The 24,618-nt window shown below is 57.2% G+C and overlaps 1 protein-coding gene across 4 annotated transcripts; it reads left to right on the top strand.

Annotated features, from left to right (window-relative positions):
- Nucleotides 1-613: 613 nt before the first annotated feature.
- On the top strand, nt 614-23,766 carry CEP131 (centrosomal protein 131). 4 transcript variants are annotated; one of them, XM_067547252.1, is made up of 26 exons: nt 614-777; nt 3,371-3,572; nt 5,762-5,856; nt 6,112-6,226; nt 6,683-6,810; nt 7,928-8,038; nt 8,856-9,008; nt 9,503-9,620; nt 10,520-10,639; nt 11,509-11,677; nt 11,846-11,946; nt 12,344-12,526; nt 13,031-13,222; nt 13,739-13,876; nt 14,659-14,784; nt 15,133-15,249; nt 16,814-16,916; nt 17,848-18,049; nt 18,560-18,667; nt 19,412-19,529; nt 19,886-19,960; nt 21,037-21,179; nt 22,434-22,611; nt 22,779-22,975; nt 23,211-23,271; nt 23,411-23,766. In XM_067547252.1, exons 1-26 carry the CDS (start codon nt 740-742, stop codon nt 23,483-23,485), a joined length of 3,366 nt encoding a protein of 1,121 aa, XP_067403353.1. In that variant the 5' UTR covers nt 614-739; the 3' UTR covers nt 23,486-23,766. The 4 variants fall into 4 exon arrangements, with proteins under 4 accessions (XP_067403353.1, XP_067403354.1, XP_067403352.1 ...); XM_067547253.1 differs by having other exon boundaries at nt 620-788; XM_067547251.1 differs by lacking the exon at nt 614-777 and adding an exon at nt 1,502-1,647.
- Nucleotides 23,767-24,618: the final 852 nt, after the last annotated feature.

The following is a 24,618-nucleotide window of genomic DNA, read 5'->3' as shown; positions in this document are numbered from 1 at the left end:
GTCAGCAACGGGACAGACAAGGCTGGCCAAGACACCCGCCGAGTGCCGCGTTTCCCGGCACGGATCCAGCAGCCACCCCCGCTGCACCGAGGAATCGCTCCTCTGCAGCCCGGTGCGCAGCTCGCCCTGCCTGCGGGCCGAGGAGAAAGACGGGCGTCCGCACCCCACCCCGCTGACACCCGCCTTCCCCCAGCGAGGCAGAGCGCATCACGGAGCGGGCACCCGGAGAGCCGACGTCAGTACAGAGATATACCCCCCCCACCCCCCAGACTGCACCCCCCCCCCAGCACCCACACGGGGCACCATCCGCTGACACCCCAGGCTGCAGGGGGTCCCCAGTGGGAAAGCCAGCCCCTTTCCTGGCTGCCCCCCCCCCCCACCTCCCCCCATGCCCTGCCCTGCCCCCCGCCCCCTCCTCACCTCACCCCATGCTCCGCCCCCCGCCCCCTGGCCCCGCCCCATACCCCATGCCCCCCCTTCACTCACCCCATGCCCCGCCCCCTCCTCACTCGCCCCGCCCCTCCTCTCCTCAGCCCCGAGCCTCGCCCCCCGACAAGGCCCTGCAGCCCCACGAGGCTCAGGCCAGGCCAGGCCAGGCCCCGGCTCGGTCCCTTCCGCCCCCACCCCTCGGCTGGGTGAGGGGCGCCCTCCGGCCGCCGCCGCCTCAACCGAACTGCCTCCCCGCCCCGACGGGCAGGCGAACCGCCCAGTGAGAGGCCAGCGTCTCCGCAGCGGGCCAATGGCGTGGCCGAGGAGGCGGGCTGGCGCCCCGCCTGGGTGAGGGCAGGGTAGGTTGTCCCTGGGCCGGTTTCTAGACCGTGGCGGCCACTCGATTGTGGGGCGCGGGGCGGGAAGCGCCCGAGGGGCCCTTCCCACAATGCCCCTGGCGGGGAGGCGGCCCTAGAGCCCCTGCTGGGCGGGTAGCAGACCCCGTAGCCGCTGTTGGGGGGACCCCGGCCCTAGAGCCCCTGCTGGGGGGCGGGGCAGGAGGCTGCATCCGGCCCCTGAGCCCCCCCCAGGAGCCTTTTACCCCCCCCCCCGTTCTAGAATTGCTTCTGGAGACCCTTCATTCCCGCCTCGCCTCGGGGAGCGTCGCCCCCCCCGGGCTCTGCGGACCCCCCCGACTGTCGTGTCGGGGAGCTCCGGTTTAGCCCCCAGGAAGGGGGGGGGCTGTAACTCCGGTTTAGCCCCCAGGAAGGGGGGGGGCTGTAACTCCGGGTTAGCCCCCAGGAAGGAGGGGGCTGTAACTCCGGGTTAGCCCCCAGGAAGGGGGGGGGCTGTAACTCCGGGTTAGCCCCAGGAAGGGGGGGGGCTGTAACTCCGGGTTAGCCCCAGGAAGGGGGGGGGCTGTAACTCCGGGTTAGCCCCAGGAAGGGGGGGGCTGTAACTCCGGGTTAGCCCCAGGAAGGGGGGGGGCTGTAACTCCGGGTTAGCCCCAGGAAGGGGGGGGGGGCTGTAACTCCGGGTTAGCCCCAGGAAGGGGGGGGCTGTAACAGGGTCTCAGGCCGGGCTCCCTCCTGCTGCTGCAGCACCCTGCTAAGGACTGGAGATTGGAGGTGCCTTTGTCTCTCAAGCACCCCCCCCGCACCCCCCAAAACAGCCCCAGATGTCCGCATCCCCAGCACTGGCGGCTGGACGCTCAGGCAGGTAAGGAGCCCCCCGCCATTCCTCTGCATCCCCTTTGGTTCGCTCGGGCCTGCCGCTGCCTGAGCGCTGGCCGCAGGTGGGTGGTGTTTGGCCACCCCACTGGAGTGTCACCTTCCTTGTGTGTGTTTTCTTCTGGCTGAGGATGTGGAAGGAGCAATCCCGGCCCAATGCGACCTGCACTGCCATTGCACGCCGGAGGGGCCTGGTCTGGCCTAGGGGAGAAGGAGCCTTTGGAATGAGAATGCGGGTGCTGTCCCCGCTGCCGCCAATGGACGTTCCAGTCCAGGGGCCTGCAGGCTTTGCTAACCTGGTTGTCATTTTATAGCGCTCAAAATGCGTCGGGCACCTCACCATGCAAATGAGGAGACATGGTCCTGCCCCAAAGGGCTTACAGTATACAGCCCCTAAGCTTGCGATCGCTTCTGCTGTACCTGTCTGGAGCCTGGAGCAAACCTTTTTATTGTATTAGTTTTTTAATATAGGTAGCCTAGGTATTTCCTGTGTACTTTGCTGACTTGGTTCAGTCGTATCGAACCCTGACATGTTGGGCAGACAGTATTAGTATAGTAGCAAAGCAGTAGTTTGTAATCCAGTCTAGTGTTTGCACCCATCAGCTGCAGAGAGAGTGTGTTTGTGTGTGATCCAGCTATACATTTCTCTGATCAAATATCTATCCAACTCCCAAGGCCAACTCTAGCTGAGGCTGTGACCTTCTTCCTGGTGTTAGCTTGGTGGTTTCCATAGAGAGCCTTTTTTTTGTTCTTTCTTTTTTTTTTTTTTTTTTTTTTGGTGCCAAAGGAATTGCAAATGAAAGAGGTTAGGTACTTTTGTGATGTGAGGCCAGATAGTTTTCCCCTTTCCCTCCAAGAACTGAAGCTTTCTTCAATTTCAACTGCTTCCCGGGAAGTTTATTACTATTTAAAGAAATAAAACAACGTAGCAGAGTAACTGTGAAACTGCTTCGAGGCCATGGAGGTTGGAAAGGAGCCAGCAAAGTCCTTGGGAGCTGGGCTCTGCTATGCAAAGGGAAGAAATGGGCAGAATTAACTACCTCTCTGGATGGTAAGGTTCGAGGGGTTAGTATGTTAACTTGGCCTTGCACTCCCTCAAAACCTTTTTTGCAAGGACGTGACCTCCGTGCATTCCTGGCTGGAAGTGATCGTCCAGCACGCTCCAATTGCAACTTGTAGAATCTGAATGAAAGGAGTTTGAGGTGGGGGGATGAGGTCTGAACAGAAAGAACCCTCGTGAACACAGCATGGTATAGCGGGCAGAGCATCTGCTTCCCCATCTGACACGGGTGGATGTGGGGCTTAGTTAGGCCAAAATATGAAGGAAGTGACCACTGATTTTTTTGGGTACCTTACATTTTGGAAGTATCGCTTGAGACATGCTGGGCCTGACCTTCAAAGGGGCTGGGCGCCCACAAACCCACTTGAAGTTGCTGGAAGCTGCAGGTGCTAAGCACCTCAGCAAGCCAGGCCCACCGTGCCTGCAGTTCCAAAATCTTTGTTGACTTCTGAAAATGTTGGCATAGGTGCTGGGCAAGTACTCGCAGATGCAGAGAGCCAGGCCAAGTGGGGTGTGAGTCGGTGGGTATTCAGCCCCTGTGCGTTTGGACTGTTGGGAGGAAAGATGAGAGGCATATGACTTATCGTCTTGTCATTGAGATATGTAGGTGCCACTCGCTGGCCCCAGTCATGCTCTTCCACTGCACTTGCAGGATCTGTCACCCTCTCCACCCCGAAATGAAAAGCACCCGCAGCAGTTCCTCATTCCAGGCCGTCAATGCCAACGGCGTGGACCTGAGTCTCACGGGTCTCCCACTGCAAGTCTTGCGGCGGCCGAGCAGTGCCTCTTCGGCTAAGCACATCGCTCGTTCCATCTCCGTCATCACTGAGAGCAAGCCCCGAAGGAACGCTCTGGTGAGTACCGAGTTTGTGGGGTGCTTTCTCCCAAACACCCTGTCACCATTATGGGGATGGTCGGAGGACCTGGGCAGGCATTTCAGGCTTATTGATACTTCTATTCTCTAGGGGTGCCTGGGTGTTTAACTTCATCCCCTGGGACGTGCATCCCCCTGGCTTTGGTTCTCTTTGGTGTGTGCTTTGGGGTGGTGGGGGAGCCACTGAGGACCTGTTGCTATATATGGCAAGTGGCATGAATCCATTTAATAGAGGGCCAGGCCATCATTCAGGTGGAGCAGGAGTTTGGAAATGTCCAGCTACAAGCTGGATGTGGGGGGTTAGGGTGCTGAGATGGAGACTGTGTCCTTTATCCAGACTACATGGACTGAAGTCTTGGTGTGGACCACTGGATCTCCTCCTAACCCTGTCTCTTCTCTTCTCGTTCCTTTCCACAGCCCAATACAGGCAAGTAATGCTAGCAGCCACTAGATAAGAAGCACTTTTGCTCCCACCCTTGCTCTCCACCTTCCTTTGGTGACCTGCTTTCCGCCCCGGCAGTGAGCCTGCGTCTGTCAGAAGGTGCAGATGCGAGGCTTGCTTTGTGTCTTCAGGCCCAACCCTGTGCATTGCTGAGCATGCTCCATTCCCACTGAAGTTAATGGGAGTTCAGGGTTCTCAGTATCTTGCCAAATCGGGTCCTTAGTGAGCATGTTTCCAGCGGAGGGAGAGGGGACAGAGAAGTCCCCCGTCCGTTCAGTTAACCCAGATACTTTCTAGAGCACCTCACTGCTCGTATCCACTGCGCGGCAGGGCTCTCAGTGAATAGTTCCTGCGTCCCTGCCTGTCCTTTTCGGCCTTTGCTCACTGGGGCCTTATCTACACTGAGGAACTTCAACAAAACAACAACCCACCCACCACTGGTTCGGCAGCAGTGGTGGCACATGAGGGAGCTTTGTGTAGACGAGGCTCTGCTAGCTCCTGGTACTTTCCCAGGTTCAGATGACAACGTGGTGGTAACGCCAGAAGCCACAGCCTCGTCTAGGCTGGGTTCCTGCCAGTGCAGCTGGAGGGGGCTACCTCTAGTAAGATTTTTGGTTTTGGTTTTATTCTAGAATTCCCTAGTCATTTGGGAGGAATTTGCTTTGCTGAGTCCATCCTGGCATTCCATGCCCATGCTTCTCTTTAGAGAGTTATTGTTGGGTTTAGTAACACACTGCTGGGGATACCCAGAGATCTGAGCCACCTGGTTTCCTCTCTGCCTCCGCAAGAGTGAGCTTTGCTGGTGATTAGACTGTGTCAGCTCCTTTCCCCACCAGCAAACTCCTCAGGGCTCTCCCAGTCCAGACCTCGCCCAGCAGGTAACAATCAGGCTCCTCAGAGATGTTCCTCTGCAAGACATAGCCCTTATCCCTCTGCATTCACAGAAGGTATTCAGTTTGCTGTTCTGTGAAAGAGTCAGAACATCACAGCTTATCAACATAACTTGGGTAAATACACCCTTCCCTTCAATTGCAGCACTATGGTAAAAGTAGAACAAGTTTATTAATGAGAGAGCATGGCTTAAGTGATACCAAATAAAAGAGAGAAAGTTGGAGACGGTTACAGGCAAATGAAAGTGAAAACATGCATCTGAAGGTCTAAAACTTAATATAGCAAGATACGATCTTTGGTTTCTTTTACCCCCCAACTCCTTTCAAGCTTTTTAGTGGCTGGCCTGGGCAGGACCCATCACAGAGACCAAGTCATTTGGTTTCTTTTTTGCCTGAGGTGAAAGATAAAGGTGGTGTCTCTCTGTTCCTTATTTCCCCAAAGGGATTTCTTCATCTTACCGGTCAGGAAGGCCTCAGACTGGGGACTCCATCTCCTGTGTCTCTCGAGGTTGCTCTTTGTCTCAAGCTAAGGAACAGGATAACCCCCAGTCGTTTAGGCTGATAGCTTTGTTAACTGCTAATATGAAAATTGAGGTAAACCCACATTCCTTTACGTAGGACGGAGCTGTTTGTTACCTTTACCTACACTATGCTGTCTTGTCTTGAACATCATGCAGAGGGAATTTAACTTCCCATATAAGGTCAACACATACATTGGACAATGAGATTAATAACCTGTTTGTTATTACCTTTCATATGATACCTCACAAGGCATATCTTATACAAATATCATTGCAGCAGTGTTTAGGGTCACAGATTTCACGTTCTCCTATGCAGGAAGATGCAGGACTTGGCTGCTCCAGGGCAATTAACAATCTCCGGAGATCCAGTAGTACCACCCAGGTTAACCAGCAGGTGAACAGTGCTTTCAGGTAAGGGCTAAAGGAATACCCATCTATCCTGTTCTCTAAAAGGCCAGGAAACCCTCAGCTTCATGGTCTTTGGCTGTGTTAAACTAACTGGTCAGTGTCTGAGTTCCAGGTACCTTTAATCCTGAGATGGAAACTGGCCACCTTCATAGGCAGGGTATGACTATCTTGTTGCTGTTAGTTCTGCATTTGAGGTTTCTGAAAAGGAATTTTTTCCTTCCTTGTCTTTTTTGGGATTTCCTTCTTTTGGGATAACAGTACCGAGCAGCCTGGAGACTTCTTGACCTTCTTTGAAAGCAGCTCTGGGGGAAGAAAAAAGCTGTCAAGTCTGAGCAAAACCTCCCCAGAAAAGAAAACCACGTGGAATATCCTGGTAAGGGAGACTTTGGACTGCAGTGGGTCGCATCACACTCCCCATACTCATGTGAGTAGCCCGTTGACTTCAAGTTAATGGGGCAAGCCACATGCTTCAGTCCTTGATATGCTCTGTCTGTATCGGGGCACGTTTCCAGCTTGGCGCTGGCGTGGTTGAACACTCTGATATTCTGCCCGTTAGATCTGCAGCACAGATGGTTAACAAGGCACATTGGTGCCCCCTGCCCTGTGTTAGACCCTGGGTCTGTTTGTCTGGCCCATTGGCTGCTGGTCCCTGGTGTCTGATGTGACACCTGGAGGAGTGCAACTGGACCCTTCAGGCCACATGGAGGATGGGACAGTGAATCTTTCTGGGAGACACTAGCCACTGCAGAGAGACCATGCTCCCCGGGGAGGGTTTATAACACACACCAACTGAGTGCGCTCCTATGCTTCTTTGCTTACGCCACGGTAGGATGATCAGCCCAGGGTCTTTCCGATCCCGTCCAGCGCCCGCAGTACCAGCACCCCGGAGTCCCCAGCAGGCATGAAGAAGAAAGAAGCCACTGTGCTGCTGGCAGCTAACTTCACTGCCAATAACAGGTACGAGAGATGGCAACACAGGGCTGGGACCGTTGCACCCTCTTCTGTAGATATGGTGCTAAACCCAGGAAAAGTGACACTTCAAGGAGGTGGTGATAGTTTTGTCTCTTCACCAGCACAGCTGCTGAGTCAGCTGAGAATGAGATGTGAGTGGCCATCCAGACCCCATGCACCATTATTTATAGAGCATGCCTGGTATTTCACAGACCAGAGGGAAGAGCTCGCCATCTAAGTTACTTGCACTGCAGCAGCTAAGGATCAGATGCAAGAGGGAGCTGTTGGTATGTGAGCAGAGATTAGTGATGGAAGGCTGGGCTGGAGAGGAGGCATTTGAGGGCTGCTTGGAGCCCGGGAAGAGGAAGGTTGCTCTAAATTTAGGAGAGGGAATGAAGAAAGTGTCAGTCCAGGAGGAGGAGAAGAAGGCGAAGGAGCAGCAGTTCGAGGGAACATAGGTGGAAGTAGGCAGGGCCGTGGAGCTGCACAGGTGAGGACGCGTAGGCTGAACTGGTGCTGGAGAGGCAGGAAGCTGACAAAGGTGTTAGAGGAGAAGGTGGCTGGATGTGGTGGCAGGAGGGGAAGATGGCTTTAGCTGCAACGTTTTGGCTAGAGTAGCTCCCGTGCATTGGGTTACAAAGCTCGCTCTTCACTCGTTTACTGGAGACTGTAGTGGCTCCATTCCAGCTAGAGAGCAGGAGCCCCGTGCTACAGGTGGCTGCATGGCACAGGAAATGTGCACAGAGGGCTGCAGTGTGGCATTTGAAACCCCTTCCTTTCTCGTGTTGTAAGGCTTACGCCAGCGCGGCATGTTGCAAATGCCGTGATGGGCAGACTCAGACCCACAGGCTCTCGGCTGCAGTCCCACATTTAGCACGTCTCATGCTGTAGGGGGTTGTGTTTGTAGCTCTCTGCATAATGCGTCCAAGAGCTGGGGAGGAGTAAGTTCTAGGTGACAAGTGAATTTCTAGGAGCAGCGGTGGACCCGGTAACGATGCCTGAAAGCGTAAGAGAAGCTGTGAGCATTTGGGGTGCCAGGAAGACAGCACTGAGTTATCTTAAGAGCCCATTTCTGTGCTCTGATCCAGCCAATCCTAACATGTCATCCTTCTCTTCACGCCAGGAGTAACAAAGGGGCCATGGGCAATTGTGTCACCACCATGGTGCATAACAACTACACCACAGACAAGGCCTCCACGCTGAAAAGTTCCAACCAAGCCGCAACTTCCCTCAAGTAAGTGTGGGCCAACGCTCTGCTGGGGAATAGTTCTCTGCTGCTGGGCCAGGTCCTGTGCCCGGCTCTCTGCCATGTGCTTGGGAGGTGTTTAGGCGCTCGGAGAAGTGATGCTTCTTAAAACATGTCACCCCTCAGTGTGACTGATACTGCAGGCTGACGACAGACCCTCCTTCAGTGGCGCACCCGTAGCTGCATCATGCCAGATGGCTGCCAGCAGCTCTGATAGCCAGAATGTTCCCAGATCTGTGCATGGACCATTCAGGCACCTCCTGAGGGCTCAGACCTGGTCCAGCACTTGAACTATGGGGGGTGCAGGACAAGACGAAGGCAGGGGCTGCACTGTCACACACTGAGCGTTCAGCTCTCCATTCAGCTCCTAAATCCTTAGTAAGTCTTTACAGACGGGGCTTCCGTTGTGCGTGTCTGGTGAAGGTCACAGAGATCTGACAACCCAGGACTCCTGGGTAGATGCTCAGCTATTCCACTGATTCACTGCGTGGCTGTGGGTGAGTGCCTGCACCTCTGGCAAGGTCTCTTCACCACTTGCAAAGTGCTTCCTTCCCTTGTGGGATGGTGCGTGTCAAAGGGCAGAGTGCTGCGTGTCTGAGCCCAAGAGCAGTTACATGTCCAGCCAGAGGTGCCTGTTGTATGCAGCGTTGGAGGGCTCTGGGTGCCCGCAGGTCTGGCTGGTGGGCACAGCGAAGCCCCTTTTACTGCTCCGTGCACTGGGCCAGCCCGCTGGGGTGTGGCGAGACAGCAAGGCAGCCATGGCAGTGGGCAGGATGTCCCTAGACCATCTCCTCCTCTCCCTTAGCAACATCATCAAGGCGACCTCGAATGAGGAGAGTGAGGGCAGCAGCTTCATGAAGTCTCAGAAGAACTTTTCCAGCAACAACATCATGACCCACAACAACAGCAGCAGCAGCCTGCTCAAGAGGAAGGAGGTGACGGAGGAGGAGGCGGAGAGGTGAGGCGGGGAGCGGCACACGAAGAAAGGGGGTTGCAAGCAGGGTGGGAGAAGCTCAAGGGCTGGTGGGGGTGCAGAAGGGAGTGCTGGGGCCGGGGGTGAAAATGGGAAGTCTCAGGGCAGACAGCGGAGGGCCTGGGGAAATGGACGTGGGAGAAGCTGGGGGGGGAGGGGAGGTTTTGCCCAGTAACACGTTTGCATGGGCACATTCTGAGTTTGTCTGTGGGCCAACTCCTCAGCTGGTGGAAATGGTCATCTCTGGATTAACTTCAATGGAGCTCCACTGATTGACCGCTCCATGCTTTGTCTCCCTGCGAGCTTGTATGAGCTGGTCATTAGACTCATCTCCCCAGAAACAGCCTTTCCCTTGTGGAAATGTCCATCTGAACACAATGACCGTATGGGCTCGGTAGTCAGCAACTCCTCATCCCGGGGGTTTGTAGTCTGCTTGTGTGCTTGCAGCAGCATCACTGAGCCTCTTCTCCCACTTGTAGGTTCATTCATCAGGTTAACCTGGCAGCTGTGACCATCCAGCGCTGGTACCGACGCCACTCACAGAGGCACAAGATGGGTGCAGCTGCTCTCGGGCACTTGTTGGCTTCCAAGAGAGAGGTCTGTCACGTGCAGGTCTCCTGGGTATTCGCTCGAAGCCAGATCCCCGCTTTAGCACAGCTTTGTGTGACGCTGGTGTGCTGCTGCCGCTGGAACAGAGGAAAAGCAGTTCCCCTCTGCCCACCAAACCTCCCTGTTGAAAACTGGACAGGGCTTGCTTAGGGAGCTGGTTACGTAGCCAAAGGGACATGCTGAGAGACGTTCGGCCCCTCCAGGCTCATGGAGCCAGAGAAGGGCCCAGGCATTGGATGCTGGTGGCCCCTGTGGCAGCACAGAGCACGACGTGGCTGGTGGCTTGGCTGGCGAATGTCCTGTTGACATCCATGGGAATTTAGTTCCTCTGAAAACCAGGCCACAAGCCCCGTGCCTCAGCCTCTCCACGTGTCATTCCCTTCCCTTGGCGTGACTGCAAACAGCCCCTCCGTTGGTGGTAAGAGCAAATAGCTCCTGTTGTTCTCCCATGTCATGTTAGCGTCTAGGGCAGCGATGCCCCATGTCAGCGTGTTGTGCCCCGTTCCCAATCACTGGCACACTAGGAAATGATGCGTCATCTGCAGCTTTTTATATTTCTTTGTATTTAATTATTTATCTAAATAGGGACAAACCCCATAGCTCCTGCATGTATGATTCTATTTTTAAGCCTGTCTCATCAGTGATTTCAGACCCAGCCAGCAGATAATTGCTTTTTAGTGTCTCTCAAACGTGCACCCGAGGGTGAAACCTCTCTGGGCATGGAGTCGCTGAAAAGGGGGGGTTCGGGCAGGAAACTTTCTGGGTTTGGGGCAACCCCAGACAGGAGGGAAATGTGGTTTGTTCCCGTCTCTTTGCTGTGTGGAGCGAATGCTGGAGAGGAGCATCCAGAGCTGTCACTAACATCCATCTGTGCTGCTTCTGTGAAGGAAAGGCGGCAGCCGCGCACGGAGGAGGGGGACGTCCTGGACTTGCAGCGGAAGAAGGATGAGGAGAGACGGAGAATCCGGGAGGAGAAGGCCCAGCTTGCCCGGCGAGCTGCTATCCAGGTAATGGGCTCTGAGCGATGGCTTAACTATTCAGGAGCCATCCTTGATGTGGGGAGCTAAGGGGGGGCTTCCCAGCGTAACTAGGGGAAGAGTTGGGAACGAAGTGGAATAGTCCACGGGGCTGCTGGGCAGCTCGGTGGGGATGGGCTGCAGCGTCTCTGCCCTGGCCAGCCGGGAATCTCTGCCCTCTGGCGGCCGTTCAGCAGTCTGTGTGAAAAGCTGGTCTCAGTCTAGCTCTTGGAGAACAATGGTCCACATCTTACCTGACAGAGACTGGACTCCCCTGTGGGGAGGGACTGGTCTTGCCAGGGCAGGTGGAAGCATTGGCTCTGCTGCTGTGCATGCTGCGTCTGTCTGTCTGTCTGTTATACTTACCGTGCCCCCGCTGCTGGACCTTGCAGTCTTTTCTGTGGGATCCTGTGTGTCCCATCCCATGCCAGCCCCGTGTGGCAGGGCGGTGCTGGTGTCCCCATGATATAGCTGGCCAGCGGAGGCACAGAGAGACTGATTTCCCCCAGGTCACACAGGGTGTCGCCCAGGTTAGCACCCGCACCCCTGCACCATCCTTCCTCTGGGCCACGCCTGCCCTGTGCAGGAAGACTCGCTCTCCGAGGGCTGCAACGCTGCATTGACGTGTTCGTTTGTACACCATGTCTGCAGTCTTGCTGGGTGGGATTGTCATCTCATTAACCCTTCAGCACCTGTGCGAAGCTTAGCAGGTTTCACTTGCATCCCCCCAGTGCTCAAGCTGTCACCTGCTACCCCCAGCCATTGACCACACACGTACCGAGTGGTGCAGGGGCTCAGCAGCCTGGGCAGAGGGGGGGCTTGTGCTGGGCAGGATGCTGATGGCTGGTCCCTTGTTACAGGAGCTTCAACAGAAACGAGCCCAAAAGGCCTCTGATGCTAAGCGCCTCGTGGAGGAAGAGCTGGTGCTGCTGAAGGAGAGCAGGCGGGTAGGAAGGAAAAGGTCCACCAAGCCGGCCTCTGTGAAGAACACCAGTCCCGCTAACAGCGTCGTCAAAGCCAATAATGCAGGTGAGTCTCCCCGAGGCCTCTCTTGAGGCCTCCATGTGCACCTCTCGCTAGCGGCCGAGGGCCAGGGCAGTCGGGTGCTGGGGCGTGGAAGCTGAAAGGAGGGCTGGGGTGTGTGGTTATTGCTCTTGGGTTGGTGTAAAGAAATTAATGCTGTTTTGATACCTACAGATGCGAATTTCCACGCAGCAGCTGCAGAGCTGGAAGTAACCTCCCCCCTCCAGCCCGGTTCGGGCACGGGACAGGATAACGTGGCAGAGGACAAACCGCAGGTGGGCTCAGCTCTTCTCCCCTTTCCAAGGTCACTGGCACTGTAGACAGCTGAGGCGCTGGGTTTGCACCTTTCGGTTCAGTGAGGCTCAGGGCTGCAGCTCTTTGCACAACACGTCCAGAGTTCTGTGCCGAAGAGGCTTGCACGAGAGCACGGAAAGTGTCCCGATTGCAGAGGAAGCTGTGTCCGTGCGTCGCTCCCCCAGCCCAGAGATGGGTCTTCCTCAGATAAAATGGATGAAATCCAAGGGTCACCGATCTCCCTGTTACACATCAGGCCGCACTGAGCCCCTGGCCTTCAGTGGCTATTTAAAGCCTGGATTACAAGCTGGGCAGGCCCTGCCGCCATCTTACCGTGTGTGGGTTTTTCCTCAGTTTTTCACGCCCTTTCTTCCGTAGGATGTGAGCTCCAGAGAGATGGCCAGTGAGGACCTCGAGACGGTCGTCACTGCGGCCAGCAGAGCCCAGTCCAAGGTCACCCTCAATGAGCTTCTGGACACCCTCAAGCTGCTGGAGGAGGAGCCGGAGCTGCTGCCCCAACCTAAGCTCTACAAGAAAGACAAATACGCCTGGATAGATGGGGTAATGTCAGGGCTCGGGGCCAGCGAAAACCATCCCCTAGATAGAGCTGGGCCAGCAGGCTGCTGCGGGAGAGAAGGCGTCCCTCCCAGGGCTCGCTCGCCGCCGCCCTGCAGTTAGAGAAGGGATCAAGTGCTGGGCGGGAGGGAGCAGGGATGAGAAGCTAGTGCCCGTGAAACGCCGCCATTTCAGACTGTGCCTCTGGGAGCCGCAGTCAGGACACGGTGGAAATTGGCCTGGCTGAGGAATTGGAGCCTGCGACCTGTTCCCTGCCCCCCAGGAGCAGCGAGCCCTTGCTAAAACCCTTCTCTCTGCCAGGCCGGGCTTGTTCAGGGAGAGCTCCCTGTGGGGTGTGAGCGTGGCCATCTGAGGAGTGGCCATTAGAGGGCGATGGAAGAATTCGGTTCCATTCGTGACAGCTGGTTATTCACCCCCAGTCCCCACTCCCTGCTGTGCTGTTGCACTGCTCTGCTGTGCCATTAACACAATAATCGTCTCCCGGGGCAGGAGGCCGACTCAAACTCCCTGACTGCCGATAACCTGGAGAAGTTTGGGAAGCTGAACCATTCCCCTGGGGTCCCTGAGGACGGGGCTCTGCTCTCCGAGGCCAAGCTCCAGAGCATCATCACCTTCCTGGATGAGATGGAGAAGTCGGAGCAGGAGCGGCCCCGATCCGCTGCCTCCGCCACGCAGCAAGAGGTGAGGCCTAGGCTGTGTTAAATGGGAGCTTGCCAGTTGGCTTTTCCTCTCTGAAGCTGCTGCAGAGCAGAATGAGAACCTGTCCCAGTGACATGGGGCCAATGTAGTGGAGACAAATGGATCCATCCATGTCCTTGCTGGAAAACAGGAAGACTCTGAGGCCTTAGGACCATGTTCCCTGCTCTCTTGACTCTTCCAGAATGCTTTGGGGTGGGGGGGGAGTCTCTAAAAGGCATGGCCTGGGCAAGTGGGGGGCTGGGGTGTGGCTTTTGGGGCACGGAAAGGGAATAAACATCTGCTGGCTCCGTTGCGCCTCTTTCAGGAGGTTAGCGAGAGACCCGTCCTGTAGGTTCCAGAGCCCGTCTGAGGGGTTTGATGGTGCAGTAGCTGAGTCCCTTCTGCCTCTGGAGACCAGGCCATGGATCCTGGTGGGAATGAGCTGGAGGAAGAGAGGGTCTCCTGGTCCTACACCGAGCTGTGTCCAGCTCTGGTTGTGATGCTGCTTTCCTCTCCCAGGGGCTCTTGTCGGAAGAGGAGGTGGCCCACCTGGAGCAAGCTTCCGCCGTAGCCACTGAGGTCACCAGCTCCATCGTGAGGCTGAAGCTGGAGGTGGAGGAGAAGAAGCGAGCCATCTCCCTGCTGCAGACGGCGCTGGTGTGTAGTCCAGACACTGGCCTGGGCTGTGGTGTGAAGGCCGTGGGGCCTTCAGCAGTGGGAACCAGAGCTGGCCCTGCAGGGCTGCCCTGCACTCTGCCCTGTGAGAGGGCAGCTGTGTTAGAAGCTGTGCCACACCCTGCACCGCCAGGCAAGCATTTAGCCATGCTGAGCACCGATGGCAAGTTGGGGGCAGAGCCCTCTCATCATGGTGCCAAGCTAACGGGGGGGCCAGAGGGACGGCTCCTGGCCCAACGCACTCTGAGCCATTGGCAGTGGATTGGGAAAGTGCAATTCCCTCCCCTCCATGGCGTGCTCACCCCCCCCTCTCCTTGTCCGCGAGATGCCCAGTTGGGTGGGGCTTCTCAGCCTTCTCTGTGCTGCTCATTTAATCTAAAACCAGCTCCCTGCCCGGCAGGCTCCTCCAGAGCACCCGTCAGTGTCCGTGAGCCTGCCGGGAGCTGGCTGGGTCCTGGCCATGCTCCTGATCCAGCCTGCCACTCTTCAGAAAGGGGGAGGGAGCTCACATGCCGGGACTGCTCCATTTCTTGTCCCACCTGCCCAATCTGAGCTCTGCTCCCTTCCTCTGCTCCTCACCCCCTCGCAGTGGGACTGGGCAGCCCCAGGGGGCTAGAATGGTAGCCTAGTGGGCAGACAGGCATTCATGGTCTCTGCCCTTCAGGACTAACGTGACGGGTTCTGCCAGCCCCAGCTCAGAATGCTGCCAGCTGTGTGTGCAGCTCTCCCTAACGCCCTGTGGTGATTTCCCCTGCGCCCCATAGGCACAGCAGCGGGAACTGACTGTGCGGCACGTCAAAGAGACTGAGAAGGAGCTTAGCCACCAGCTCAAGCTGCAGAGAGAGCAGTACGAGGCTGCTATCCAGAGACACCTGGCCTTCATCGACCAGGTAATCTCCCCTCCCGGGCGGGACGCTTTAGAATCCCGAAGCCAGGATCCCCCTCCTCGCACCCCTCCGATGGGCCTACTTGAAGCATTGGAGTCCGACCCAGTTACAAAGGCCTTCCAAAAGTCCTTGTGGCTGTGAGGGGGGGGATCCTGCTTCCCGTTCTCCAGCAAGGGGCTGCCTGGTGTCGAAGAGGGGAAGGGAGCAGGCTCCCGTACCAGCCTTTGGAGTAGTTCAAGGATGCCCAGCCAGCTAAACTTCCCAAGGAGCTGCAGTGGAATCAGTGCCCCCGATGCGGGTGCTGGGGCCTGAGCCGGGGGATCTAACCGTGTCCCCCCCCCTTTCTCTCAGCTGATTGACGATAAGAAGGTTCTGAGCGAGAAGTGCGAGGCGGTGGTGGCAGAGCTGAAGCAGGTGGATCAGAAATACACCAAGAAGATTGCCCAAATGCAGGAGCAGCATGAGCTGGTGAGAAGGTGTGATGGAGGGAGGGGGCGGGGAGAAGAGACTCACTCTGAGACCCTCATGGTGTGAGTGTAACCCAAGCAGAGCGCGCGCGGTGTCCTCTCCAGCCTGTAGAGTTCCTTAGGCTGGAGCCATCCAGGTTCTGGCTACTTCTTCTGCTGAGATAAGGGGGAGGGAGCACTATTTCCCCAGGAGGGGCATGTGGTGGGTCCCAGACTGATGCTAGCTGGCAGGCCACTGGGTGGGCAGCACGTGTTCCCAGGTAGAGGATTCCACCCTGACTGACCCAGAGGCTGCTGCGTCCCGTTGGAGCCTAGCCTGGCTTGTCAGGCTGGAATTCGAGCAGGGGCTCCATGGAAAGCTGCTGGTGGCAGAGCTGCTGAGGACCTCCTGTTGCTAGGAAGTGTTTCCCAAACGAGGCCCAGCTGCGGAGGTGACTCTCTGGGCTGTGTGGGGTGAGGCCTCGATCCAGCTGGAAATGGAGGCTAGGACAAACCTGCCCCGGCAGAAGAATTCATGGTGGCAGCGCCTCTTCCTGCTGCGTTGGATACTGTGAAGAGGGGCTTGCTTCCTTGTTGCAGCTGGAAACGCGCAGAGCCGGAGGGTAGTGTGGGCCTGGAACAGCTGTTCGGTGAATCCTTGGCGCGAGCAAAGACAAAAGACCTCGAGACCTCAGCTTGTCCCCCTTCTCCTTCCCTGCCCCCCTCCAGCAAACAGCCCATCCTCCCAGGGATGCTGCCTCACTGCGAGGAAAATGTTCTGCATGTTCACCCTGCGTTTTCCTTCGTCCAGCTTCTATCCATGGCTCAGTCTCTGCGTACTGGTCAAACATAGATCAGCACCTCGTCTCCTCGCCTCCGTCAGGGGGAGTTTCTGTCCGTTCTCATCAGCGGATCTCGTCAGCACAGAGCTGCCTCCTTGGCGAGCGTCCACAACCCTCCCACACACTGACAATGAACCTTGTTCCTGGCCTCCAGCACCTCCTGGTGTGGTGCTCCTAGACCCCAGCCTGCCCCCAGGCCTCAGTCCTGACCTCTGGCACCTCCTGCTCTTTATTTCCTCGTACAGCATGGAGCAGAGACAGCCACTTGCACAGACCTGTGGCCCCTTTGTCTCACGGACACAGAGAAATTAAATCAAGACCCGCCAAACTCATTTCGCTTTGGTTTTTAAGCCAGAGTTTGAGTCCAGACAGGAGGGATGTGCAGCTGCATGCCTCCCTCTGTCAGCAGAAAGACACTGCCAACCTGGATGTGCCCGAATCACCTCTCCAGCTGGTGCTCTCGTTTGTCTGCTGCTTTCAGCAGATGCATTTCCAAGGGCTTCCGGCTGCTGTTTGCTGAGCTCCTCCGAGCTCCAGCAGCCCCGTCGAAGGAGGGAGGTTAAGGCCCTGGGACTGTCTAACTGTGGAGGGCACGCTTGGGCAGCGACTGTCCAGGTTGCCCCTGTGTAGCGTAGGCCATCTTGCCCGGTGCCAGTGACTTTCCTCTCAGTGGGGAAAACTGTTTCTAAGTAGTTTTGTTGCCTTCACTCTTGTCCCTGAAGTTTGACATTCGATTCCAAACAGGAGATCAAGAAACTCAAGGAGCTGATGAGTGCGACTGAGAAAATCCGCCGGGAGAAATGGATTGACGAGAAAACCAAGAAGATCAAAGAAATCACTGTGAAAGGTACAGAGGCTTCCTCTCTCTGCAGAGGTGTGATAGCCAGCGTGAGCTGCACCTCCCCCCACGCGCACACCCCCGGCAGCCAGGCACCCTGGCCCTAAAGCATTGCTGACACCCCACTGAAGGTTCCCCACATCAGGGCTATTCTGCTTGTGCGTTTTCTGCCTCGTGGCGGTCAGGGGAGAACAGGAGCGCTGTCTGTTTGGAGTCTCCTCTTCCACTGCAGCTTTGTAGCTGGGGCCATAACTCGCTGTTCTGACTTCCCGGCTAGACTTTGGAAGCTCGGCTCAGCAGTAGCCGTGACAGTCCCTGCTGGCTTCGTCCTTTAGTCCCGTTGCCAAGGACTGAGTAGTCAAGAAGAGCATTAGCAGCCAGCAAGGGCAAGCCGGGTTAGCTCATCCAGCCCATTCAACTAGGGAGCAGTGCAGGGCTGTGCCTTCCTGCGCTTCGGGGCCGTTTGTCCTTCCTGTTGTTGTCTCTGACCCCCACCCCCAGTCTGTGTGGTGGCTGGAGCTGACATTAAGGTGCCTGGTTCACGCTTTTCTTGGGCTTTAAGTTTCTTAAGCTGAGGACCTGGCCGCCTGCACAGGGCTCAGCAAGTTTTCCGCTCCCTCGACCAGCAGTTAATACTGCTGTGTTTGGTACGGCCTGCAACGCACAGCTGGGCCCTCCCCCAGGGGCTTTCCCCACTGATGTTAAGGGGTATTCATCCAAGCCTTTAGCTGCCTGTCCTATCACTGGTCCATGACATGGTGACAACCCCCTGCTCACCGCTGGCAGAGCTGTTCATTGCCTTCCAAGGGGATTGGTCTGAGATTGGGTGTGAGCGTTGCGCCCTGAGAGCCCCATCCACACAGGCTGTGTGGAGCCATTGTCCTTTCCCATCGTGTCATCTGCCGAGTGTCCTTCTCCTCCCCCCACCCTCGAACCCCAGGGCTGGAGCCTGAGATCCAGAAGCTCATCATCAGACACAAGCAGGAGATCAAGAAGCTGAAGATGCTGCATGAGGCGGAGCTGCTGCAGTCGGACGAACGGGCAGCCCAGCGCTACGTCCGCCAGACGGAGGAGATGCGGGAGCTCCTGGAGCGGGAGAAGGAGGAGCAGAGCCAGCGGGAGAGGGAGATGGCCAGGCAGCGGTACGTAGGGACCTGGAGGAAGGGATGGAGTTTCATGCTGGATCCTTCCCAGCTGCTTCTGTCCCGTGCTGGAGCCAGTGGGCTGAGGGGGGAGATAAGCACCCCCTAGGCTGGATGGGCAGCATCAGCTTTTGCCTAAAGCCTTCATGTGTCCCCACCCATTGGGATAAACTAGCAGCCGTTGGCCAGACAGTTCCAGCTTCCCAGCCGGAGTTGAGCTGCCAGCATCCCAGCAAGGGCTCCTGGCTCCCCCTCCAGCCTGTGACCTGCGGATGGATTTCAGCAGCAGAAGTTCCTCCCCTATGTGGGCAGCTGCCTCCATCTGCCTCAGATGAGGGGAGAGGTCAGAGAGCAGGGAAATGAATGCTTCGCGCAAAGCCAGAGCGGGGTTACGGGTTTGGGGGGAGCAAGGGGCCCTGCAGATCCGAGTCCCACTAACATACCCAGACCCAGAGGGCCGGTGTTCTGGGGGCCGGCGAGTTCGCTGAATAGGTCCTTCCCCCGCCACAGGTACGAGAAGCACCTGGAGCAGGAGGAGCAGGCGCTCCAGCAGCAGCGCCGCCGACTGTACAGCGAGGTGGCGGAGGAGAAAGAGCGGCTCAGTCAGCAAGCAGCCAGGTGGGAGCAGCCCGGGGCAGGGCCAGCGCAGACACAGGTCTGTTTTCAGAGCTAGGGCTAAGGCTTGGTCCCTGGGCGCTCACGCTCACCACCCAGCGAATGCCCGTGCCTCGCCGTTACCAGCCCCCGGGTGGAGCAGGGGTCACAGGCTCTCCCCGATCCAGGGATTGGCTAGAACCGTATTGTTAGTCCAGCAAGAATGCGAACCTTTTGCCCAAATCCTGTCTTCTCCACCTGCCCCCCCAGTGTCGCTCAGGGCCTGCCGTTCCCATTGGCATTGCTCCTGGCTTTGGCGAACCCTGCAGCCTGGGCCGTGGGGTGCAGCCTCTCCATGCGGTTGCAAGCACGCTGCAGTTTACACTGCAGGAAAGGCCCAGGGGAGCAGTTCAGATCCCGGCAGGGGGAGCTTGGAGGAGAGATCAGCCGTGTGGTTCTTCTCCACTGCTCCAGGGGGAAGTGGAGATCCCTGGGTTTGTGGAAGCAGAATGCGTCTGCTAAGCCAGCTGCTGTGTAGGGACGTGCGTTGCAGGGCCCAGGCGTGGCAGGGCAGGCTTTTTCCCCAGCCTTATGTTTGCTGGGGCGGTTGCGTGAGTTGGAATGGGCCAGGGTGGAGCATAGATACCCAAATGACTGACACCTGGGCAGATTCCTGCTGGGTCCAGTAGGGCTGCCAGTTTGCTGGGCCATGGGGTGGCGAGGGACATGGTGGCCGTGATCTGACGGTGCTGATCTTCCGTCCAACAGGCAGAGAGCAGAGCTGGAGGAGCTGCGGCGCCAGCTGGAGGAGAACAGCTCCGTAGTCACCAAGGCCCTGAAAGAGGAGTACGAAAAGGGACAGGAGGAGCAGGAGAGGCGACACCAGGTCTGCCTCCCCACCCCAGCACGTGTGCGTGGTCTCCCCCGGCTCCAGTCGTGGGCGATAGAATAGCCCCCTGGGTGCCCGGAAGGTGGCCTCGTTTGCAGACTGAAATTCCCGTCAACCATGGGACACAGAATAGTCACCCATTAGTGCATCGCGGTGCGGCTTGCCTGGCTTGTCCACGCCTTCTCCCAGCAGCATGGACGCCTGTCCTCCCCATGCGCTGCTTGAAGCAGACTGCCCTGCCTGGAGGAGGGGCTGGGCCTCCGCTGGGGAAGGCATGGGGCATTCCGGCTGGCCAGGAACGCGTGGCGCTTGCTGGAGCTGGGCAGTGAATCAGGTTTCTCCCCCTCCTGCAGATGGAGGTGAAGGTGCTGAAGGACAGGCTGGAGATTGAGAAGCAGGCATGGGAGGCCAACTACATGAAGAAGGAGGTGACGGCGCTCGCGGCTGTGAATGCGGCTGTTGTATGAATGTAGATGAAATATGAGATGGGCCCAAAGAGTCAAAGGTGTTAACGTGACCCAGTCACCGTCCAGCATTAAACAGTGACAGTCACCGTTTGGGACGCGGAGACCTTGGCTTGCTTAGCACCTTGGCAAACACCCCATTCAACAGCCTCTCAGGGAAAACAGTTAAAGCCTTTGAAGTATAAAATATTGGGTAAAGCTTCGTTCATCCCTTGTTCCCTGTCCCTTTAGCTGAAGAGAGTTTTTAGAAAGCCGGGCCGAGTCAGGAACAGTGGATGGTGTTTAGGACCTTGCATTTAGCTGCCTTTCTGCTCACCGTCTTGCAGCACTGTTGCAAAATATGCTACCTGGCTGGCTAAGACAGATACTTATTAAACAGAAGGAGAAGGAGGGGGGGGATGGGAAAGAGGAAAAAAATCAAGTGGGGAAGAAAACTCAAGGAGTGGGAGGAGTGACCGTCTCCTATCCCAGGTGGTGGTCAGGATTTAGTGGAGCCAGTGGCGGTAGCGACTCACCTGGGCCCCTCTCTCTAGCCTGGTCTGCTCAGGATGCCTCTCGGGATTAGGAAGAAAAAGGGCCAGGGTCCCAGGAGACGGCAGGGGTGGTAGCCATGATGGAGACGCTCACTCTTCTCCTTTCAGTCAGCCAGCGCCGGGGTAGCCAACCCCCATCCTCCTCTCTCTTTTGGAGAAGCGTGGGTGGAGCAGCCCATTCACTCCTTGTTCTGCCCGCCAGCTAGGCCTGGTTTCCAACACTCAGTTGCGCACCGTGCTTGTTCATCAGCAGGATCTTACCTCGGGAATTCCGGGAAGCCTTTTGGTTTGGACTCATTCAGCCTGTCTGTCTTCCTGTTGCACCTTTCCCATCCTCGTTTGTTGTGACACTGTGTGAACAGGCAGCCGCCTTTTCACAGCTGAGCTCACACTGAGGGGAGATTTGTAGGACCAGTTACCACAACAGCTCCTACCTGAAGCTGTCGTCCCCCCGCTGGGAGCTCAGAGAGGCATGTAATCAGACCCTTTGTCTGACTTTGTCCCCAGGAGGCATGGCTGCTCTCCCGGGAGCGGGCGCTGAAGGAGGAGGTGAGGAAAGAGAGGGACAAAGAGATCGAGCTGGTCATCCAGCGCCTGGAGGCTGACATGTCATCTACCAAGGAAGAGTGCGAGCGGGTGGCAGAAAACAGGTAGGAAGGGGCCAGGTGGCCATAGGGACAACCTGAGCCAGTGCGAGTGAGCCCTGGTGCTTCTGGGCTCTGGCTCCTACCCCAGTCGTCTGGGATCCCTGTGCCTGGGCTCGCCTCTCCGTGCTAAGCAGGACATGGAAGGATGCCCAAGGCTGCATGCCTCAGTGAGTGGGGGACTCTGCAGCGCCCTGACCCAGGAATTCAGGTGCACAGTAGTAGCAGTGAAAATGAGCTCTCTGGCGGGTTTGAATTTCTACTCCTGTTTGGGGAACTGTTTCACTTAGCATCACAGGAGAGGCCTGGTTTTTCTGACCCCAGCCTCAGATTGTGTGCCTGATTTGTGCATGCTGTTATCGCCAGCGCCCGCATGGCTGGCTGGTATGCAGCTAAGGATTTGTGCGTGCGAGCCCGATTTGCACTTTCACTCACAACTTTGTGCACACAGGCCCACTGTTGCGTGTGCAGTTTGAACACTTCATTTTGGAGCGGACAGGTGGTAGGCATGGAGGTTTGCACCATCGAGTGCTGAAAAGCAACACACCTGTTCCCCCACTGACAACTTTTCGTGGCCCCCATCCACCCCCATGGCTGAGAAGGGGTTAAATGAACCAGGAGCGATTGCAAATGATCTTCCATAGCTGTTAGCAGGCCTCCTAAAGGGGTGGAGTGTGGCTTTCCCACGATGCCATGCTGGTGGCCGAGGAGGCGGCTATGGGAGGGAAAGCGGTCTTAGTTTGGTCTCCTTCACACAGCTGGGAAGCTGCAGCCGCCTGCCACCCCCCTCTAACCCGACTCCCTTTAGAGCCTTATTTACCCAGCATCCTTGCCTGCCCCATACCCTCAAACCACGGGACAGTCTATGTGGTTTAAAGTGGGACATTGAATAATGATGAAAGGAAACATTTTCTACCCAATGCGGGATTAACCTGTGGAACCCACTGCCATAGGACATTAAGGCCAATAATTTAACAAGATTCAAAAAGGGATGGGACATTTCTGTGGACAACAAGAACATCCAGAGTTACCCAAATTACAACTTGGGGGCAGGGATATGAAACCATCTGCTTATGGGTTTAAGCCGATCACGAACTATCCGAGACTAGGTTGAGACCCAATGTGGGGTAAGATGATCCCGAATCAATTGCTGTGGGGCTCTTACACCTTAGATCTGGTGCTGATTGGGGATGGGAAAGTGGGCTAGATGGGCCTCGGCTCTCATCCCATCTGGCTGGCTGTTCCCGTGTTGCCCCCTAGAATAAAGAGGGTCCGAGACAAGTATGAAGCGGAGCTGCAGGAGTTGGAGCATTCTGAGCGGAAGCTGCAGGAGCGCTGCAATGAGCTGAAGGGGCGGCTGGCTGAGCTGGAAGGCGAGAACATCCACCTGCAGGGCCTGGTGAAGCACAAGGAGCAGGAGGTGGAAGACATCAGGAAGGTGGGTGAGGGGCAGGGGCGTGGCACTGTTCGGGAGCTCTGCTGCCCGGGCGTGTCAGATGCCCTCCAGTGAGCTGCCCCGCTTTGCACAGGGCCATTGTATAGCACTGAGCTCCCCACGGATGCTCTGTGCCCATCAGATCATCTGAACTCTCCCGTGCCCCACAGGTGAAGGACCAGCTGGCCAAGGAGAGGAGCAGCCTGTCCGAAGTGATTCGCCAGGAGTTTGCCGACCGGCTGGTGGGGACGGAGGAGGAGAACAAGCGGCTGAAGGCCGAGATGTCGGAGATGAGAGCCCGCCAGCGCTTGGAGCTGGACAGGATTGCGCGGGACAAGGATGAAGAGCTGGAAGAGGTTCATAAGAGGTGAGGGCTGAGCTCATGCTCTGTGGGGCGTGGGCTGCCCCCAAACCGCACTCTCAGAAATCACAAGACTGGGGTCTGGGGGCAGCTTGTCTCCCATGGCCTGTGTCGCGTGTGCAAAATTGACCCGTGTTACACGGGGTCCCAGCACTGCACTTTCCAACATGCGCCTGCCTGAGCTTTATCACTGCTGTGTCGGGGCGCTAGGGGCTTAGCCTTGCCTCCTTTGTCTCGGCAGAGTGAAGATGGCCATCGTGAAGAAAGAGGAGACGGTGAACGCTCTTCGGAAGCAGTATGAAGTAAGTGTCCCTGAGGGCTTGAGCCCTGGCACTGGTGGACGTTCTGTGCCAGGGTCCCTCCTTGAGTCCGCTCTGACCATGGTTCTCCTCTGCCGCGTGTCTAACCACGGCTTCCTCTTCTGTCTCTTGTTTGCTGCAGGCAGCTGTGAAGCGGGCAGACCATCTGGAAGCTCTGTTAGAGCAACAGCGAAAACAACTGCTGGCTACTAAATAACAGCCCAGCCGCCAGCGTGTCCGTCCCTGCCCGCAGCACGGCAGGAACGACGGATCACCTTTTCCAGGAGGAAGTTGCACATTGTGGGGCTGTGCTCCCTGTGTGGAAGGCAGGGGACGGGGAGGGGTGGCTGGAAGTGGAGTCTCCTCCTCCTACCGTGCTGTTCTCTTTTTACCGCCTCTGTTACTTGTGCCTCAGCTTGACGCCTTGCTGGAGAGGACTCGCCGCGGTCAGGCTTTTGTGTTGTATTTTAATGATAAACCACGTGCGTGTTTCTAAAACCCGGTCTCCATCTGATCTGTGGCTGCTGGGGGGAAGGGCAGGCGGTTAACCCCTTTCCTCTACTGAGCTGTGTCTGGTACATCCCGGGGAACACCCTTCTGCCCTTCATCAGCATGGGGCCGTGCCCTGGGCCTCCCTCGAACACCTGCTGCTGAGCCCCAGGTTTTCCTCTGGGGTTGATGGGATCCAGACGCTGTGTGAATGAGGATTCACCCTGACCTTGCAGCCAAGGGAAGCTGCAGAGAGAGGTTAAGGGGAAATGCATCTTCACCACTTCCTAACAGCAGGGCTGGGCCAGTGCTCAGCCCCCTCCACTCCCCCTCTGCACACACACCTTCCATTCCCCTTTCCCAGTACACGTCTGGGCCTGGCAGACATCGGGACACAGCTATGTCGAACCCCTGGGCTCGGCACAGCTGGTAACGGCCAGAGGGAGCCCTGGGTTACGTGGCCCCGGGCAGGGCTGTGCTCTCCAGCCTGGCGAACACACGGAACACGCGCCCCACCCGCCATCAGCGCCCTGCTAACACTGGGGTTTTCGCTGCGTCAGAGCCCTGAAATCAGCTCGGGTGCCCGCCGCAGCAGAGACGCCTCCTGGTCGGTGCCTCCCTCACCTCGGGCCTTCTGCCAGGCGGTCAGCCAGCACAGCCTGTGCCAGGCGCAGAAGGGTTCTTAATACATTGCCGCCTCCATAGCTAGGGACTGGCGCCGTGCCGGCTGTGCTCCCTCAGCCTGGGCGGGGGCAGTGCTGGGGCAGCTGTCCTGGGGAAAGAGCAGAATTCAGTCCCCGAGGGTCTTGGGCCAGCCCCTGCCTCTTGTGTGGACACCCTCTAGCAGAAGGGGCCTCTGCT

This window comes from Emydura macquarii, unplaced genomic scaffold (assembly GCF_026122565.2).
Source record: "Emydura macquarii macquarii isolate MOO-44397 ecotype Brisbane River unplaced genomic scaffold, CSIRO-AGI_Emac_v2 contig_1230, whole genome shotgun sequence".
Taxonomy (NCBI): Eukaryota; Metazoa; Chordata; order Testudines; family Chelidae; genus Emydura; species Emydura macquarii.
The sequence above is the reverse complement of the archived record's forward strand: the minus strand, read 5'-3'. Positions and strand labels throughout refer to the sequence as shown.